Source organism: Stigmatopora argus, chromosome 2 (genome assembly GCF_051989625.1).
Source record: "Stigmatopora argus isolate UIUO_Sarg chromosome 2, RoL_Sarg_1.0, whole genome shotgun sequence".
Taxonomy (NCBI): Eukaryota; Metazoa; Chordata; class Actinopteri; order Syngnathiformes; family Syngnathidae; genus Stigmatopora; species Stigmatopora argus.
The window spans coordinates 15947234-15966260 of NC_135388.1; the positions used below are offsets into that span (position 1 = coordinate 15947234).

A 19027-nucleotide genomic window follows, 5' to 3' on the forward strand; every position below is an offset into this window, starting at 1 on the left:
TTTATCTCTATGTGCCCCCGCCTCTGGCCTGGAGTCGCCTGGGATGGGCTCTAGCACCCCTGCGACTCTAATGAGGATAAAGCGGTTCAGAAAATGAATGAATGAATGAATGTCTTTAAACAATAGTTATAATAACATAAGCAACTTCACTTTTTTTCTATGCACCATCTAAAAGGGACATCACTCCTAATTGTTATTGCAGTGCACCACAAATAATAATAAAAAACTACTATTACATCAAACTAAAATTACATCAAATTTTAATGTCTACTAAAGAAATATTATGAAATAAAAAGCAATGAAGACTCAAGTAGTGTGTGTTCTTTTAAAGTTTTATTTTGATTTATTCTGGGCTTTTTCCCTTTGCGTAACTTGTCTGCGTGATTACCCATTGATTTCACCTGTTGTGATTTGCCACTGTGAATCACCCTTGTCAGGTTGTTTGTATATGCCAACTGTTTTGTCGCAGTGCTTCCTCGTGTTTCTCTTGGTAAGTTCGATTTTGCTTATGTTGTTATGTTGCATGCTCCCTTCGTTTTTAGGTTTTGTTTGAAAAAGATTGTTTGATTAAAAACACACTCTAGTCCACCCAATCCTTGTCTGCTGGCTTCCCTGCACTTGGGTCCACCCAAGCCTAAATTCAGTACTATTTAGAGTTTTGAAAAGGATTAACAGAGTCTAGATCCCCCCCGAAAAATGGAAATTACTACGTCTTTTTGTTGGATGCAGTTGCATGTACTAAAATGTTTTGATCTTGTAATAATATCCTCATCTTGTTGTTATAGTTTGACCGTAATATACGGTTCCACGTCTTTGCTTTTTAATGCAATTGTTCACCAAACTCAGCACTATTCACAGGTCCTCTATACAAATGACATACGGCCCTAGGTTAATGTTGTTTGCCTTTTTTGGCAGAAATATACTCGCCATTCGGGCACTCATAATTTACATGGTAACCTCCGCCTGTTGAAATGGTATGCGTGTGATAAATGAGCTACCACTAGGGGGCACCAATGACACAGGAACGAACTTTTGTAGTCTGGCCTTTTGTCTAGGAGTTACTACACTATTATGTGCAAACCATCAGTCAAAAGTATGGTCAGATCTTTTTGAAGGCCAATGGTTGTGATTAAATTTCCTTCATAAAATATTATTACTGCAAATTTCGGACTAATAGTGTCACTATCCACTTTATAGAAAACCCACAAATTGTATACATTATTCATAAAAGGTACAATGTTCAGATACTTATCAGCACACTCCAGGCCACAATGGTGAGTTGGTCCTACTTTTCAGGAAACCTATTGATGCTGAATGCGTCCCAAATGTGTCAGGTAACTGATACGAGGTGCCACACTTGATTTGCTGTGTTATCACTGTTCTATTTTTAGCACTATTTATTTATGTAAGGTCATTGTTGAAGGGCAAAGCCTTCTCTATATGCTCTTCCACATCATAGGAGCGTGAACACAGAACTGAGAATCCCCCATGGCACATTCACATAAGAACAGAAATGGAAAAAGGTGGTACGAATGTCATGACCACACTCTCTACACTTCTAAAATCATCATCTTTTTCCCCTCTGATTTGAATGGAAATGCCATTTGGTAATTTCACCCCAAAATGTTTTCTATAAAGTAATGAGGAAAAAAGATTCATTCATTCATTTTCTGATCCACTTTATCCTCATTAGAGTCGTGGGGGGTGCTGGAGCCTATTTTAGCTTCATGCTGTAATGGCTACAAATTGAGCAATTGTTACCGAAGGCATGGTTTTATAAAGAAAATTATTAATTTTGAGTAAAAATCAAATATTTCTAAACCCTGCCAATGTCTTCACTACACTTTGTATTCATTTTGCGTCTCATTTGGTAAACAAGTGTAAAATTGTCTTTTGAGCGGTACTGTATGCCGTGTGCGGTCGATTGGTCGCCGGTCTTTTGGTTGCCGGTCTTTTGGTTGCGGTCTTTTGGTCGCCCGGACCGCGACAACGGGCGACCAAAAGACCGGCGACAAAACAAGGTAAAACAACACGGTCTACGCATCAATAAAAGCCAACAATGGCCATGAGCAGTTTCACTGAGCCGACGTGTGAGTGTATGAGTTTGTATGTACATGCGTTGTCCCTTTTTAAGAAGCTACGTCAGTCAGGGTCTTAACAAGTTCTCCAACAAAAAACAATAAAAGTCCGGGAAATTTTGAGCTTTTCTTTAGCCTAATAATTACTAGGGCATTAAGTATGACTAAATAGTAATTCGCAGTTTGTATTTAGGGAATTTGAGCAACAATTTAAATGGTAATTATCAATAACCTTCCGGGCGACCAAAAGATCGGCGACCAAAAGATCGGCGACCAAAAGACCGGCGACCAATCGACCGTGTACCCTGTATGCTACCTGTTTTTATAACTTAACATGAAGCGTAGATGCCTAGTGTTGGATCAGGTGTTTATGTTAGAAAACTGGGTCAGGCAAAATGGAAAGGGCACAAATCTTTACTGCTAAATTTATAGAGTAGAATGTAAACATAATGTAGATTTGTATCTGTACTTTTCCTTCACAACATTTCCCGAGTAACTGCGTACCTACGTGGGCTCGATTCCTGCTGGAGGCCATTTGATTTTGAGTGCCAAGGGTTGTCCATTTCTGTGTGCCCTAGGGCTGAGCCTAGGGTTTCGTCTGCCTTTTACATGCTCTGATAGGTTCCAGCAAGAATCACTAGGATGCACGGTACGAAAGATAAATGAACGAATGCGTACCTTTACTTCATCAAATTTTTGCTGACAATAATTCTTGAAGCCCGGTGCACAGTGGGATAATAAGCATGCTACTTTTACATTCTGACAATGAAAGATTGGATTAGACTGCAGTTTAATAACTCCTTATAAGCAGTGTTCCCTCTAAGCTGCGCGCGTGCGCAATTGCGCACTACTCTCGTCTTCTCTGCGCAGCAGCAATCATATGGCGCGCAGTAAAAAAAAAAACATTTTTTTTTTAATTTTTTTTACCCCTTTCCCCATGATGGCGCCGTTTAAGCGGCAGCCAGTGGCAGTAGCTCTGTCCACTTATGTTTTTCGTGTTTTACAGCATGTTTTACATGAAAAATTAGAGGGAACATTGACATGCACCTGCTTGTGGCAGGTGTGATACTGGTGTGCCCATAGCGAGCAATGATGATGTCGTGACCGGATGATTCGCCTAAAGACGTTTCGCCGACGGACGTTTGACAGACGGACAGGTCGCCGAATGGACGTTCCGCCGAACGTTCATTCGGCGACCTGCCCGTCTGTCAAACGTCCGTCGGCGAAACGTCTTTAGGCGAATCATCCGAGTACCGATGATGTCGCTCACACTGGTACTCGGTGCGCTCAGGGAGGTTGACTTTCTGCTCAGACCAACGAAAAATTAGAGGGAACATTGCATAAGTATTACTTTTTTCTTTCAAAAGATGTGTCAGAGCACGTCGGTGGCTGTCGCAAGAGCCACTTTCACCTTTACCATTCTGCAGTGAAATAAGATCAGAGAAAAGTTCATAACTAAAAATCTTTTAATTGTGAATCCCATTAAATTAGAGTATTAAAGTGTGGACAGCTTACCACTGTGCTATTCTAATCATTGTTGTGGATTTCTCAAAGAGAAAGGAAGTAGTAGGACAATTAATGCCTGCGATGCGAACACAGGTGTTCGTGCCTTGCATATATTATCCTATGAACACCAAAGCGCAATCACAATTGCTCCCTTTGGAGTGTAAGATGGAGGAAAATATGATCAGGGATGAAGTTTAGGAGTCTAACAAAAGGAATGTTTGACATGCTGTAAATAAATAACAAGGCATGAAATGGTCTTATTCACTTGCAGGTTAGCCCATTGATAGCTGCCATCCAGTCGAGGGTACATGACACGAGCTGACTGCTCTTACGAATGACCCAAATGAGGTCAAGTGTCAAGACCAAGACAGTCTCCGGTATGTGGGTAAGTGTATATATCATTAAGATTCCCAGTATGAAGGCGGTTTCACTTGTGGCAATTAGAGTTGCATCTTATCTTAAACGGGAGGCTGTAATTTGAGCTGGCTTTTATTGAATTGGGCGGGTGGTCCGGTGTAATTGGATGACTGATCACTGGTAAACTAGGACAGGTGAATGCAAAATGGATAAAGATTGGAAAATATTTTTTGCAGAGCAGAAATATCTGATGACTGGATTCCTCTATTTTCCCCTTCTTTTAGCAGCAGTTTTACACAAAATTATTGCACTCTTTTGTGTTTCAGCAGCTAGAAAAAGTTTGCAGTGCTGATCATGACGCCAGCATGTGGTTTCCAATTGGATAGCTTAGTGATAATTAAAGGATGTGTTAATTGAGGTTACAGAAAGGTTTTTTTTTTAAATCAAGTAGTGAGTTTAAAGACTTCGCATATTGTCTATTTTTGGAGCCATGATAACTTGGTTCATCGTAATTCTTTCTTGGTGTTTTGTGCTGCATACAAAGTTCACCATTACAGCGTAGAAACATTGGGTTGGCATTATTAACCAAGTATGGGAGAAAGTGGAAATAAGACTCTTGTTCATTGCTCTTTAGTCAATAAAGACAATAAACTCAGTTGTGTTGTTGACAAAGAGAAAACAATTGACAAATAATGAGCAGAAATCTCTGTCCATCATTTACATTATTGAGAAGTCATTACCAACTTGGTATAGGTATGATTATTTTTGTAAGAAACATTTCAGTAATCGTACCCTTAGGCTTTGCATGGGCTGCTGGTGATTCATCATCAATGATTCTTTTTGTACACATTGGATGAGCTGCGCCATTGTCTTCATATTTAAGAAAATTATTGGATGATCATGACAAGTATTATTGGAAAGAAGAATCGCTGCTTATTTTATTTTGAATTACTGGGTCATCAGTAAAAAGAGTTGTTGAAATAATTATCATTTAAAGTATCTTTTCAAGTTGTTTTCTTACATAAAATATTGATATCTGTGAAAACACTTACCAAATATGTTTTGCTTTCTTCTCACTTCAACTGAGATTTTCTAATTGTTTGATTAAAGAGCTTTGTGTCAATAAAATTCTAACACGCTGCCTCTATGCACATAATAAATTGCAAATATTGTTTTTTTTTAATGGGTAAATAGTTGCAGATTACATTAATGAGAACTCATTCCAGTTAATCTGATGCCGACACATCTCAATGGCCAGTTTATCTCTTGGCTTTATGGTTGGAGCACAGTGAAAGCCCTCTTTGTCACATTGTGTGCCAGGACTGGGAGCGATAACATCTAATTTCCAATTCCCTTTGGCCCGAGGCTTTGCTGAGGTGTGTGCGTGTTCCAGCGAATTAGTGCTGGTGTATCGTCGTCTGGCAATGAGCAGGAACAACAGAGTTGGAGTAATCAATGACCTTGCCTTTGAGAATGATGTACGTGAGCGTGGGCATTTAGCCGATGGCTTGTTCGATCAAGTTGATTTACACTTATAGAGTTAATAGACGGTGTTAAAATTTGAACCTATACTATCCCATAAACAAAAGTCAAGGTCTTGGGTAATTGTTCTTATCCTTCTCATGCACCTTTTCAAAACCATCTGTCTTGGCTATCTCTCAATGACGACATTTAAAAAAAAAAAAAAGAGAAAATAATTACCTCTCTGTTGTATTTTGCTACACGTGCTGCTGATAGTGTTTGAATTGTGCAGTGCAAAAAAGAAAGTGACTTCATCTTTCCAAAAAGAAATGGTAAAAAAAATAATCATCCTCTTTGCTGCTGAGTGTGTTTAATAACGCTGGTAGGTGTCATCCTGTCGCGAGTGTAATTTCTTGCACTCATCACTATAAAAATGGGACCTGAATCACATCTACCATATGTCTGCATGAGCCCAAAAAAGCACCCAAGTGAATAAAACGCGACATCTGTCTGCTGAATTATGGCTCTTTGATTTGTCCTGAGTCCAGATGGGCCAGCACGCATTTGTGGTTTCATGCAGCAAACATTACGGTAACTAATGACTTTAGCCCCTGAATCATTGACTGAAACTTTCCAACAGGACAAACTGATGAGTGAACATCTGCAGCAACAGCACGTTGTCCATCCTCCACTGTTCTAATAGTTCAAAAACATAAATCATGTTGGCGGAGAAATAGTAAAGATGGTCAGAAAGGGACAGTCCAAATGGAAGTGATGACACCTGCGTTCTTTATTTGTCGGACAGTGTCAACAACACAGCTGGGCCCTGAACTCGGTCTTTTAGGACCATTGGGGAAAACCGTGTGGGTCAAACTTCTCAGAGGAAAGACGAAAAAAACAATTATGATTTTGAGATTAGATAAACAGTGAAAATTTTACACTTTTTCTTTGCTGAAGAGGGGCAACAATCAATTATAATTATAAGGAATTGTTAATTATCTAAAAATTTTAAAATCTTTATAATTTCTACCGCTCAGTGGACAAAATCCACACTTTCCTGCATTCCCCCATTCGAGCCGACATTATCTTTTTGAGGAATTTAGTGTTATATAAGATATACTAGTACTGATAATGGCACTGGTATGACACTAAAATTGTCATCCGTATCAAGGAGTAGTACTGAGAAAAACGCATCAATGCTCTTTAAATGTTCTCTTCAAGATGTAGCTTCCAACTGATGTCAAAAAAAGAACACTTGTCGCCATTCCCAAGATGAGGATAGACATCCATTTGTCTGCTATGATTTTGTCACTAGTAGACATTAAATCAATTTGAAGAGAAATGAAACTTTGGTTCATTCAGACTACCCACTTTCATTTGGACGTCAATTGCCGTCAGTTTCAGACAATGACTTAATTAGTGTCTGCTAAGCCATTAAGCAATAACTTTTATACCATTTAAAGAGTCTTGATTGTTTTTATGGTCGTCACAACAAAATTTAGATTAGAAGCTTCTTGCCATTAATGCACACATACTACACACACAAACACACGCACAATGTAAAGAGGCACAACTAAGATAAATATATAAATAGCATGCGTGAATTAGGTATTAAAAGAAAATAATATACATTTGTACACTTAATAAAAAAAATGTGGTATCGGTACAGTATCAGCATTGGAGTGGAATGTGTAGTAGTGTGTTTTGCACGCTTTCTCAAAACACACCGTGAAACTGACTGGAAAGAGAGAGGAACAGTTGGACAAGTTTCCAGTATAGTGTGAAAGTTTTGTTTTTGTTTTTTAACATCGGCTACAGGTTACAGTAGTTGTGTTCATGTTCCTGGCTGCAAATGAACAGTTGACGGAGTTGGTGTTTTCTGTGTAGATGCTATAATATATCGGTTTAGTATATTTTTTTTGTTTGACCTTCGTGTTTTCTTGTGGGATTTTTTTTTTTACTGAAAGCAGAAAGATTGAAAATCCGGTGCAAAATACGGGTATGATATGTTCATCCCTTTTTAAAGGTAGTCATGCAGGTTTATTGCGAAATTTATAAGTAACACATACTCAAGGGCACAGACATTTCTTATAGCACAAGTAATGTGAAACGATACAATTAAATATTGAAGGCAGGGAAAGTTGGAGGAAAAGCTCTTGGGGAGAGATAAAAGCATTCTCTTGAGCAGTGATTCAGTACAATGGCCGTGTCTCGCCGTGTTTTCCAGTACAACTTGTTATAGATTGGGCCATTGCTGTAGCCTTGCGGCTGTATTTTCAGCTTTGTTCAGTTTCCCGCTAACATCATGTTGCTGACATATACAGGACAAGCTCGGAGTAGCTGCTGCTTATGGTGAAACTCTGATTCGCATGTCATCGGCTGCTGCAGATCCCCAGGCGATGCTGAGCATCTGATACTCTTTCGCATAATTCTAATTAAACTAGCTGCGGTGCTGGAAGACAGAAATTTCATCAATGTCGCATTGACTCGATGATTACATTTTACAAATCCATGTGGGGAATGGGGGCAAAGTGCTTATTCCCTTGGAAAAGGAAAATACCTTTGCACTGGAGTCACCAAAACTTGGACTTCACATAAAGGGAGTGCAGAACTATTCGACAAAATTAGTATTTTTGCCCAATTTATGCACGTTGTCTTACTCCAAGCTATATAGGTTCGAAAGCTTATTCGCCATTGAGCATATCAGTTGATGTGCATCTCTGTAATGAGAAGAGGTGTGGTCTAAAGATGCCAGCAAGTTGGAAGTGGGGTACTGGCATCGGCTGGTATCATCAAAGATGAGCTTGTGGCACCTTTTTTTGGGTTGCGGATGGAGTCAAGCTCAACACCCATTCCAACTGCCAGTTTCTGGAAGATGGCTTCTTTAAGCAGTAGTACAGAGAAGTCACATTCTTGAGGAAAAATACGCTTTTCATCATGACAATGGTTCCTTACACACGTCGAAGTACTCCACAGGGTGGCTGACATGCAAGGGCCTGAAAGAAGAAAAACTAATGACATGGCGTGCTTGTTCCCCTGATCTGAACCCCATAGAGAACCTGTGGTTCCTCATCAAATCTGAGATGTACAAGGAGGGAAAACAGTACACCTCCCTGAACACTGTCTGTGAGTCTGTGGTTGCTTCTGCAATGTTGATCGTGAACAGAATCCATCAATGGCAGGCTTTTGAGTGTCCTTGCTACTTTGTAAAGGTGGCTAATTTGGTCACTGATTTGTTTTTGAATTTCAGAAATGTATATTTGTGAAGGTTGAGCTCTTACATTGATTACATTGGTTAAAAATAAATGATTGAGATGGCTATATATATTAGTTTTTTGTTAAGTTGCCTAACGATGGTGCACAGTAATAGTCACCTGGATATCCTCCTAAAATAGCTAAAGCTACAAAAGCCCCACTCTAACTCCCCAAAATATTCAGCTTTGATATGGATTCTTTTGGGTTCATTAAGAACATGGTTGTTGTACAATAATAAGATTCCTCCTCAAAAATACAACTTTCCTAATAATTCTGCACGCTCTGTATATGCTGAGCTTCAGTTCGATTGGCCAGCATCAGTGTTTGTGAATTTCCAGGGGTGAACAGTAATAATTGTTGCTGTCTCCCTTCTAATGCCACTTTAAACTAAAAAGAACTGGAGGGTTTGCTTCTACTACTACTACTACAAATGACCCTAGTTAAATCTTGTCTCATTACCTTTAATTATTATTTTTCCATTACAAAATATACAATATTTCTTTTGAGTCTTTGCTGCAAACATTAGCCAACTAATGCTCAATGATGACCTGGTGAAGCATAACTATTGCTGGTTTAGTGATTTTTGAACCAACCATCTGTTGCACCACCTTGAACCCACCTAAGTGAACTCTTGATGGTGTTGAGCCTCACAGCAGTGAACACAAATGTCAGCTAGATTAACAGTGTTATTGGCGTAGTGAGGGTGCAGCTCTCTAAAGCCAAGGGCCAAGCCAAGAGCGGCAATGCATGAGTAGGGAAGCTAATTCATAGTCACCACACCAACTAAACCGGGGGATATGGAGGAATGTCTCATTTCCTCCAAGCACAAATTCTTCACACACAGATGCACGCTGCTAGCATGCACATTCATACATAAATTATGATACACCAAACCTTGGGATGCAGTCCCATTCATTTGTCATCATTTCACACGTATCCATATATACTTATTCTAGGGATATTATCTTAAGACTTGTCTGAATAAAAAATTTAGTTTTGTCTAAAAAAACGTATGTCCCCAGACTTTGTAGTGCTAGTGCACTATTGAGACAGTGATTGCAATTTTAAGACTGGTGAATGACTGCTGTTGTAGTCCTAGTGGTGGCGAGGTTCTCCATGATAATATATCTGAAAACATAAAAATGCAACGTAATAGGTATTACATACATGTTGCGCTTTAAGATTTGCAACAAAACATAATTTACTCAACAACACTGGTCAGATACAACCATTCCAGCTATGACACACAAACGAATGTCACAATTACCCCAAATGGTCCTGCTGCAGCATTTTAATCAGGGTGAGAGTTATGGCATGTCCTTTTTTGATGAATTGGCTCTGACACCTAATTCATATTTTTATTAATTAAAAATGCCCTTGTAATAATTTCATACTGACAGTCCCATTTTATCAGTTTAGACACACAGGATATGCTTTTTGCCACATAACTTAATTAGAAAAAGATAAATGTCGAAGTTCTCTGTCTTTCTAAAGGTCAAGCCACCTCTGGCTTAATTCCTTAAATTTATAGTGCACTTTAAGAAGAGGCGTCGACACTTCTTTTCTCCCCCATATGTTAGCTACATTAGATGTGTTCAATGTGATCAATTGCTGTTGACCGATAGAACACCAAAGGAAAGGAAGGAAGGAAGGAAAGAGCCAAAGCATGTGACATTTCATTAAGTCAACCTTAAAATCACTTTTGTGGTGCATCCGGATTTTGTCAAGGTGGCCATGAAGGCTATGTTCAGACCACCGGTCCTAATGCAATTCCGATTTTGTCACGTTTGGTCTTTTTCCGTGCTTGCTCAGGCTGACTTTAAAATTAGACCCACTCAAGGAAATGTAGACTTGCTTGGCTTCGACTCAAAGGCACAACTCAGTTTCTGCCATCCTCCAATTATCTGCTCTGTCTATGTTGACGTAAGTACTGCAGTAATTCGGATTTGTGAGACTTAGGTGTTGAGATTGCAGCCACCTTCTGAAAAATGTGTCCCTGATTTGATTTAAAACCACACAAAATGTTCTGCTTCCATGCCGCATGATGTGACTTGTCGGATTCAAACTGTGAAGAAAGTGCCTCAATCGAGTCGTACAAAGGCGAATAAATTAGAATTTAGTCACATCAGCCTGTGGTGGGATCATTTTCTAAATCAGAGTGGTGAAATAATAAATGTCCTCAAGCAAGATCCCTCCTGTAGGTTGCACCCTGCTTGTCATGTCTCTGTTTTAGGCTGTATATTGTTTGTGTTCCAGCATTTGGGTAAGCGATTGAGGGCGGTGGCATCGGCAGTACACCCACAGCCCGTTACAACCAGCAGCGTTATAGCTACTGCTCCAGCTGTCAGCCAGTGTTGAATCATTCTCTTGCTCACACTTGTGCTCAATTGTTCGTGATGAAAACTATTTGATTGTGCAGGCATTCATAAGTTGCGACCTCCTCTACTTTCTGTTTTCCATTTCTTGTCTTCCACATTTACAAAAGGTCAATCTCTGTTTGTTCTCAGATGTCTTTGTCTTTTTTTTTGTAGTTGATGAATTCTTAATTGGACCGAATAGCTTATAGTAGGCTAAGTTATTTTTTTATTTGTTGTTTGTTGTGTGTGGCTTTTTTGTGTTTACTTGTGCCTTGTAATAAATTCTACTTACCCTGCTGAAGGACAGATATCCCTAAATGTTAACACTGTGTTAGGCTCCGGTAGACCGTGTAACATAGAACTATGACCCAAACCACTAAAATAATCAACATCAAATCAGGCCTCTTTGTGAAATGAAAATAACTAGCTTGGCACAGAAATGCAAAGTGTTCTAACCACCTATATATAAATCAATGTTTTGGGGAACTCCACGCAGGAAGGTCGGAGCATGGGATTGAACCCCATCGCTCAGAAATGTGAGGGTGATAGTATGCTGGCCACTCATTCATCATTGCACCCTGTTGATATTAATTTATATTTATGTAAACATCAGCCCATAAATTGCAAAGTAAGCAAGTAATTCTGAAATATAACATACAAACAAGTGTTCTGTGTGACAATCTGTTAAGGCACCTTCTAACGATTTGACAAACAGGATGAAGCCATATGTAAGCCAATTCAACAATTCACTGTTGTAACAATGAAAAGACAATACTATACATACTTGATGCATGACTTGACATGCCTTCAGCCTGTAAATCTGGTGTATACACTACAACTACCAGCGTGTCGTAATAGCTGTAACCACTGCACTGTAAGAAGTCCCAGCAACATTTTATGATTATGCATGTCTTTACAAGTGTAATGTAAAAATAGTTCAATTAGACTAAATTCACTGGCTATTACTAAAGCAAACTTTTTTTTCTCGGAAGAGTTAGACAGGACAGCAATTCTACCTCATCCATCACTGTAATGACTTGTGTGCATTGACATTTTATATTTGATGAAACGTGTGAATTTGGTGGCCACTGCCTGTAGGCTATCTGTTGTCTTTTTTCCTGGCAACCTGGAGAGGTGTTGAGAAACCAATGCTTTGTTTGAATATCTTCACCTGACATAAAAGAGCACTGCTATGCCAGGAATGCCAGGTACAGTCTATTCTTGTGATTATGATGGATTGTCCCTTGTCAGGCTTTGTTTTGGACCACTGAGAACCCTTTACTTCAATTGCATGGTCAGAAAAATTCTAGGCAACTCAGTTTAAGGCTGGCAAAGGAGGTGAAACGTGTAATGCGAAATTTAGTTTTTCTACTCCATATTGCATGTATTGAATGTCTAACATTTAAATGAAATATGATGATATTATTCAATGCAGTGCAATTGCCTAACAAACAATTCGGGGTATACCCCACCTGCTGCCTGTTCTTGGCTGGGGCTGGCTCCAGCACCCCCTGCGACCGTCTTGAGGATAAGTGGCCTAGAAAAATGAATGATATCATAAAATTCATTCCTCTCTTGTACCGCTTACCCTCACCAAGGTTTTGGGGCTGCTGCTATCCCAGCTGACTCTGAATGGTTCCCAGCCAATTGCTGGAAACACAATCTATTGCACTTCAATTACACCTATGGATAATTAACCTTTCACAAAAGCCCCGCCCCCCTACTTACTGTTTCTATGTACGACAAGCTCCTTCACTCGGGCGGCACAAGCCGTGGCAGGGTGTATACCACAGTAACTTAGTGATTTTATTTTGTAGCAATATAATATCCTTCATATCGAGACAAGGGTTTGCAGTTGAGGGTTACATTCGAATATCAGCAAATGCAAAAGACGATTGCAGTGACCTAGAGCATGTACACAAAAGTTCTTGGCAAACAAACTTGTCTACATAAACTCATGTTATGCTTACTAAGGGAACAGCACTCGGCGCACTGACTCCTCTTTATGCTCAGTACTTCCTTAGGATTGATGAATATGCCATACATAAATTTCCCCATTACTGTGTATAAAACTACGAATATGTTTTTGCACAAAGTGTGGGATCTTGGATCTGTTAAAGCCTGTGTTGGGATGATAGCAGCTCAGTGCGCAGCAAAATCAGCGACAAAATTGACACTGCATCATCTGGAAATGCCTATCGCACTTTTGCCGCATACCATGTGCAATGTGATTTTAGCAGCGCAAACTTGCTTTTTGACATGTTGCCTTAGAAACTGCAAGAGGAGCTTGAAAGCAGCTGTCATTCCTCAAACAGCTGTAATTTAGTCTGTTAAAGGCTAAGGTAAAACGGGCCAACTCGAGTTAAGTTGGATGGCATTTCGAGTCTCTTACTGACTCACCTACTTTCCTAGGTTTTGAAAACCAAACAAATGTGAAACTGTAAATATGACTTCAATAAGCACAATTGAACTTTGCCAGGGCATGTGCTGTCAATGACTCACTCAGAAAACCAAGCTGCCTTATGACTGACGCTTGATGTTACTTTAAAAATCTGTGCAATATTTTAGAATCTGTGCAATATTTTAGAATCTGTGCAATATTTTAGAATCTGTGCAATATTTTAGAATTCTGTGCAATATTTTAGAATTCACCTAGCCGGGATGTGACTTTTTATACTTTTATACTACCATTTATGTTTTTTTTTTTACTGGGAAAACACACTGAAAAGCTTGGAGTAGCACCTCCAATTTCGTTATACACAGCTGTGTATGATGACAATAAAGGCATTTGATTTGAAATATTAAAGTTTAAACTTTTATTTCTCAGGGTTTGCACAAATGAGAAAAATAAATGGTCAGCCTTGTTCTCTCATTTCCTTATAACTGATGGCCACTCTTTGAATACATTCAACCTCCATGTTGACCTCCGATGTCATCTCTCATCTCATTTTCTGACCCGCTTTACCCTCATCAGGGTCACGGGGGTGCTGGAGCCAATCCCAGCTGTCTCTGGGCAAGAGGTGGGTGGCCATCTGATTGCAGGGCACAAGGAGATGGACAACCATGCACACTCACACCCATACCTAGGGGCAATTTAGAGTGTCCAATCAGCCTACCATGCATGTTTTTGGAATGTGGGAGGAAACTGGAGAACCCGGAAGAAACCCATGCAGGCCCGGGGAGAACATGCAAATTCCACACAGGTGCACTGGCCTGGACTTGAACTCAGGACCCCAGAGCTGTCAGGCTAATGCGCTTACCACTCGCGCCACCGGGCCGCCCATGTTGACCTCCCATTCTATTAAAAACATCTCCAAACTCTTAAAGTTTAAACAATGTAAGAGATAATTCCAGTGGTAGATTTGTTCATATAATTGGCACCTTCTCAAAGATGCTTTCTTCAGTAGTGTTGAACCAGTCTCCTGATGGTGCAGTGGTTCTTCTGCCTGACTTTCGTGCAAGCATTCTGGGTTCAATTCCCACTCGGTGGAAGTGTGAGTGTCTCTCTGTGTGCCCTACGATTGACTGGCGACCGGTCTAGGGTGTAGTCTGCCTTTCGCCCGAAGACAGTTGGGTTAGGCTGCAGCAACCCTTTTGAGGATGGGCGGTATGGAAGATGAATTAATGGATGAATATACGGACAGCACGCAGAGATCTATTAGCTCACTGCTCAGTAAAATCTGAAATAATTACGTTTGACTTTTATGTCCGCCAGTTATTGAATGACGCCTCAGTTTATAAATGATGTTTGTGACTGCAACCATTTGTTTATATCATTCATTCCGTTCAGAAATGGATGAAGCCACACGAGATGATTTTTTTTTTTTGCAGTATTTTGATCATCCGTTCAGTCAGAGGACACGGGCTGTTTAAACCCTTTTCAATCAGTCAAAGTTTATTGTGATTATAATTTTCTGTGCGGTTGATTGCTGCGAGCTGTGGGTATCTGATGAAGCCGACAACAGAAAATGGCAGAATCAGTTCTAGCAACAGAGGTCTCAAACAATGAGTGGGGGGAAAAAATAAACAAATGATGATAGAATCACAGAAATACCACAAACAGATAATGATAGGTATGGATTGTTCAAAGAATAAAAGTTCAAAACAATCGCCCAGTGAAAAGCGTTGCACCTTTTCTTGATTTGTCTGAGATCTCACATTTAAAGAAGTGTTGTGTTTGTTTATGTATGACCAATTTGCTAAGTGAGGTGGATTCTTCAATCCGAAGGTGTTAAATCTGCCGGTGGCCTCTTCCTACTGTCACCACTCTTAGCAAAGCCATTCTTCTTTGCCTTCTCAGTACATAACTACTGTTATAAGAACTGTTGTACAACTTTCAAGCGAAGGCTTGTTGAAATTTCTTTCTTTAGCTCACACATGTGGTGGCATGCAGTATCATGCACATTCAGCTAAGAGCTGATTGCCATGTGTTTCTTATTAAGCTGGCTTTGGTTGTTTTTCTTGAAGATAACCAGTCCAGGGTGTATCCCACCTCCTGTCTATAGTTAGTCGGGACAGGCTACAGAACCCCTGCAAGTTTTGTGAGGGTAAGCCGTAGGGAAGATGAATGAAAAATTATGAGCGAATATAAAAAGCTACTACCGATAGCTTTTGGGTTGCTTCAACCACATGGCATTGCTTAAAACTGAGCTAAATCTTGTAATATTTTTGGAAATTGAAAAAGGTGACCTTCCTTTCATTATGTTTTAATTTTGCAATAACCTTGATGTCATATCAGAGAATTTGCCTTTTTCTTTTCGTTAAATGCCATAAATAACCTTGTTGGTTCTTTTCGTCTGCATCTGTGGACAGCTGAGTTCTATTAAATATGCGGCTAGTCATCAAATTTGAATATTTAATGTCACATTTAACCTCTTCACTCTGATTATCCGTTAGCAAATGGGTGTGTCCTATGTGAATGTATAAAGACCTCGTGTGGTTGTGGTAAAAGCACAAAGTAGGTAGGAGCCTAAACAGCATGTGACATCATCAATTTTCAATGTGATAGTTTGCAAATTGGTTTAACTTACTAAAGTGATTGGAATTAAATCACAAACACAAATATGAAAAATGTCATCTGGGTCACAGAGGCTTTTGACTAAATATATAGGAAGAAACAATATCAGCATTGGGTAACTTCATACCTTTTCAACATAAATTGAGTGATACATATCAAGTTTGCTCTAAATATTGCAATGACAAGTGTTTGAGTCAAGGCACCCAAGCTAATTTGCAAGGATCAAGCATTCCAGAGTACTGCAGTCTAAATAAATAGTGCTTGAACCTGTGGACTTCATTTGGGCCTTTGGAATCACCAAGAAAACAGCATGTTGTTAATATGTTCCTAGAAAAGTATAAAATTGTCAAATTTGTAAGAATTTCCCTGTATTGTACATGCTATCTCGTTTGTTCTTTTGTAGCTCTAACAATACTGTATTCTTCCAAAATATTCAACACAATTACATATATTCCAATTTTTGTTTAAGCCTGGTTATGACTTATGAGTGAAACGAGTGGGAAGCCAAGCATGACACTTTGCTCGGTCACTAATTGGGCATGGCAGTGATAAGGAATTGTACAACTGTTATTTAAATGATTTACTCTGACCTCTTTGTACAACATTGAAACAAACCAATACATCCTATTAAATGTGAATTTGTTTTATCACGTACAGGATACTCAATTTATCTATTCGATTTGGCTGGCTCCATTAGCCTTGAGAATGCAAATGTTTTATTTTAATAAGAACTTCCAGTCTTTTATATTTTGAGTATATTTTCTCAAAAGTAAAATACTGCCAAACAATTGTTACTGTTTCTATTATGTGGAAATAATTTAGTTTTTGCTATTGGCCACAGAAATGTGAACTTATTAGTTGGCATTACTTGCTTAAAGGCTGTTTGTATGTTCTGGCTGTAGCGCATCAGTGTGTTTGTGCTTGCAGAAGCGGAGAAAAGCTGAGTGGATGCCATTTTTCCATTAGCTTTGGGACCAGAGCTCCCACTCAGGCAGGCTGTATTTGCTCCCAGCGCTGCAGTCCTGAATGGAAAGCACCAGCAGACTTTCTTCGTGTGCTGGAGACCTGACATGCCTGCTTGGACAGATAAGCCCTGGAAGCGACGATGAAGAACAATGCTACACAGCTGAACCGTGTAATCCTCCTGAAGGCCTCTACCAAGACATTTACAGTAAGATTTGATCGAATTATTTGTCAGTATCCAACCTGACTCAATTTGATTAATTTTTGCTTGATTGAAAGAGATGTGTGACCCTGTTGAGAGTGGTTAGCACGTCGGCCTCACAGTACTGGGGTCAGGGCTCGATCCCAGGTCACTGTGTGGAGTTTGCATGTTTCTCTGGATACTCCAGTTTCCACCTACATCGCAAAAACAGGCAGGGTAGGCTGGTTGAACACTCTAAATTGCCCCTAAGTATGAGTTTGAGCGTGAATGGTTGTCCGTCTCCTTATACACTGCAACTGGTTGGTCACCAATTGAGCGTGTCCATTGCCTCGTGCCTGTAGTTTGCTGGGATCGGCTACAGCACCCCCTGCGACCGTTCTGATAAGTGGTTCCTCAGTTTCTCATCGTCACAGACAAAATTGTGAGCAAATCATCCATGCTGTTAGAAATGTTGAATTTCATTTTGAAGACTTTCAATAACCCATTAACTTGACTGATATTTGATCATTTTTTGAAGTCAGTAATTCATTTTCGGAATCCCAAATCATCCAAGAATGAATCATATTTTTACTTAATGAAATTCAAGGAAGAAAAATACACTGTATCTTGCATGAAACGTGAAATACTCCATCGTGCCTGCCATTGCTCGCTCAAGCCGCCACCATCTTACCTAGGAATGAAAAACGAGACCGCTACGGACACACTTCCTGGTTGTACTGCTCGAGTGACTTCTTTTTTGAATTTGTCCACATGAAGGCAACACCCGTTTGGAATCTGCAATCCAGCAAACGATCCTTTCGATTTATACAGTATCTCAGAAATATCACGTGCGATAATTTTTCTTATGATTTTCCATTCAAAGTAACATATTTGTACTACATATTAAAACCATGAATATAGAGGTGAAAATTGTGAATCAGGGGGTGTTTTATATGAGAAAAATTGTAAAATTCAATGATTTTAAGGGTGCGGCTAATATGCGAGGGAATTCGGTAGTCATTTATTCCTTTTCTGAATCACTTATTCTCACAAGGGACAAGGGCCGTGCGGGGTGCTAGAGAATCTCCCACTCAACACCCTGAATTGATGGCAATTCAATCGCAGGGCACAAGAAGACGGACAACCATTCACGCTTACACCTAGGGGCATTTTAGTATTCAACCAGCCTACCATGCCTGTTTTGGGGAGGGGGGAGGACACCGGAATACCCAGAGAAAATCCAGGCAAGTCCAGGGAGGACATGTAAACTCCATATAGGAAAATTTGGACCTGAGATCGAACTTGTTTTCAGAACTTTGAGGCTGACGTGCTGACTCGTTGCAATTAATTAGTCATATTTAGTTTGGCAAGTTTTTTCACGTTAATCTTATTACAATATACTTCTGTTAAAGCTGCCTTTTAATGGAAACTTTTTTTCTTTTTTGGCGTTTCTTATTTTGGGTGGAAAACAATGATCACCACAACAAAAAGAGGACATTGATTGGCTGTAATGGTGTTCAGCTCCTATTGTAGTTGGAAGGCAAGCAAGGTGGTTAGCAGTGCTAGTATGTGCAAATGGTGGAGCGTGTGTAATTGTTAAGTTAAAATAATTCTTTATTGATCCGCCCATCGGGGAAATTAACATGTTGCAGCAGCACAAGTATGCAATCAGAAGTGTGTGCGTGTGTGTATGTATATATGTTTACACATTTTTAATAGTAATAATATTATTATGACCTAAAACTAATTCACATAAGTACAATAAGTAAAATCTAAATGAAGTATAAAATAAACCACCTAAATCTAACAATGTAAGGGGTAACAAATCTGAAGTTCAATGGTAGATCACAGT

The 19027-nt window shown here is 39.5% G+C and overlaps 1 protein-coding gene across 5 annotated transcripts in view; it reads left to right on the forward strand.

Moving 5' to 3' along the window:
- Window positions 1-390: 390 nt before the first annotated feature.
- Window positions 391-19027, forward strand: part of LOC144092339 (protein kinase C-binding protein NELL1-like) — a 152846-nt gene continuing 134209 nt past the window's right edge. For 3 of the 5 annotated variants that reach the window (XR_013306000.1, XR_013306003.1, XM_077624980.1), the window contains exons 1-3: window positions 401-490; window positions 3856-3969; window positions 16959-17202. Coding sequence is in view for 1 of the 5 variants with exons in the window: in XM_077624980.1 (XP_077481106.1) it covers window positions 17058-17202 (145 nt within the window). In the remaining 4 variants the exon portion in view is untranslated. Of the gene's footprint in view, window positions 491-3855; window positions 3970-16958; window positions 17203-19027 lie in introns of all 5 variants that reach the window. The other 2 variants (XR_013306002.1, XR_013306001.1) reach the window with 2 other exon arrangements.